The 2150-nt window shown below is 43.9% G+C and overlaps 1 protein-coding gene across 1 annotated transcript in view; it reads left to right on the top strand.

Annotated features, from left to right (window-relative positions):
• Positions 1-1900: 1900 nt before the first annotated feature.
• The window catches only part of LOC138056844 (protein MON2 homolog), a 36507-nt gene continuing 36257 nt past the window's right edge, over positions 1901-2150 (top strand). Inside the window, 1 exon segment of the mRNA XM_068902757.1 lies at positions 1901-2150. This exon segment is cut by the window's right edge and continues 2 nt beyond it. Coding sequence (XP_068758858.1) covers positions 1997-2150 — 154 coding nt within the window. The 5' untranslated portion in view covers positions 1901-1996.

Here is a 2150-nt window from a genome sequence, read left to right as displayed (position 1 = left end):
GACTAAAAATAACTTTCGTGGACGTAATATATCCCGGCCAACGCCCTGAACCTCCCTCTCTGTTCCCTCATTTTCTTACGTTAAAATAGACAAGGGCTGAACTGAGCTCTGTGTAAGTAAGGGATCTGTTGCAAATGGTGTAGTTGTGGACATATCTCTTCCCCACTGCCTACCGGGGGTAGGTATCTGAAATCAGCGAAGGACCAGCCGCGTCACGAAAGCGACGCGCGAGTCAAAATCCCGGTCGCGGTGTCCAGAGGTAAGTGCTGGGTGACTGGATCCCATTGCTCTCTTTTTCAAACGTTTCGTCACTGGCGCATGCGTAAATGTTCCAGGGGCCGCGCAAAGGGAGATGCAGGGGATAGCCCCCCACTTTTTGCTACGGTGTTTGTTTCTCCTAAACCTCTTCCTCTTCCCCCTCCCCCTCCCCCTCCCCTTACACTTGCATGATCCATACCAAAACTTAGCTAGCCCCCCACTTTCAAACGTACTCCGTGGCCCCTGTGACGTACCAACGGTACCATATACCAAACAGAGAGGCTGGTTTTTACAAGGAATTGACATTTCAGTTGATTCTTCAGGCATAAACGTGACCTAATAATGCAATAATGCAAAGCTGGTTGTACGGCTGTGACGATATATATAGTTTGTGATTTACCAATATTTCGCCAGGCACGGCCTGACTTCTTCCGGGAGTTAAATGATTTGCCGTTACAACCGTGTCCAGTCTTCTCGCATAGGACAAAGACAGATCAGATTATTTTTCTCGTGAAATTTGGAATACATAAGCAAACTAAGCTTTTTTTCAAATACTGCAAATTGCACGGGCCCGTGAGTTTGTTGCCTATCGCTACATTAAGGTAACACAAGAAGGCGGAATCTTTTCTTTTAACAAAGCATTTCCGGGTTATTTCAATCAATTAATCTCTTTCCCAGGGCCCTCTCCTGCCCCAGCACAGAAGCCAACGGATAGGTCCTGGGAACGAGGTTGTCAATCATTTATTTATTCTTGTTCATGCCACCATGGTTATCAATGGCAAAGCTCCCCGTCTCCTATATAAACAACTTAATAACCCACAATTTCTCAATAGGCCTTATTCAGTTCCCGCGGCGGCCATATTGGCCATAGACAATAGATTTCGTACTCCGAGCCTCGAGAAATGTTTGGGAACGAGCCTGCAGTGCGCAAAAACAAAAGTTTCAATCCCTCGGGACCTATTCACTAAGGCCCATTCACTTTCAGGGAGGGCTAATACTCAAAACGTCAGGTTTAATACAAAGCTTACGAAAAGCATGGTTCGAAATGCGACGCGGTGATATATCAAAGTGACAAAAAAGGATTCCTTGGATATTTTTTTTCCACAAAAAGATGAACATTGACATGTCCAGGGAGCACGAGTCACATATTCCTATCTTTCCTTCTTCCAAACCTCTTAAAATATTGTATCACTCTATTGAGTGTTTTCATTCACCTGATCAGTAACCTTGTTTTTCCACCGAAAAGAAAGAAAACGTTTGCATGATAATAGACCTCAATTCCCGGGGGATTAGTTGGAGTCACTAACATGGCTGCCGTTTCGTTTGTGCAGGGACACTAACATGGCCGCGGTGACGTCACGTAAAAACACTCTGCACTTCCTTTTATAACTTTTTTTTCTTTTTTCGCTTCTTATTCACACTTTGTAATAATTACCTGTTAATATTTGTGCTAGTTAAATTAAAAGATACTTGACTAGACTTGACTTCTGCAAGGAATCGCTATATGGCTCCTTGATATGGTTATTTTATCAGGACTTCGTTTGAGGACATATTTGTACTTTGAGGGTAGACCTTTTTCCTTGCCTTTCGATGTCCCAAATGTTGTCCTCGTTCAGCAGTCTGGTACGAGCCACATCAGCTATCCAATATGGCGGTCCAGCCCTTTTGTCCGCAATATCGTTGAATATTCGGGCCAAAACAAACCCAAAATGGTTTCAAATATCCACAGTCGAAGCACATGCAGAGTCTTGGATCATTTTTCTGTCTGGTATTAGTAGATTTGAACATGTCGCGGGGGTTAGATGAGCGATCCAAGAAGTTTATTGATGCTGTTCAAAGTGACCTGCGGGCTTTATCGAACGAAACGAGACGAAAATTTCAACCAGTCAAAG

This window comes from Montipora capricornis, chromosome 7 (genome assembly GCF_036669925.1).
Source record: "Montipora capricornis isolate CH-2021 chromosome 7, ASM3666992v2, whole genome shotgun sequence".
NCBI classification, from domain to species: domain Eukaryota; kingdom Metazoa; phylum Cnidaria; class Anthozoa; order Scleractinia; family Acroporidae; genus Montipora; species Montipora capricornis.
The sequence above is the reverse complement of the archived record's forward strand: the minus strand, read 5'-3'. Positions and strand labels throughout refer to the sequence as shown.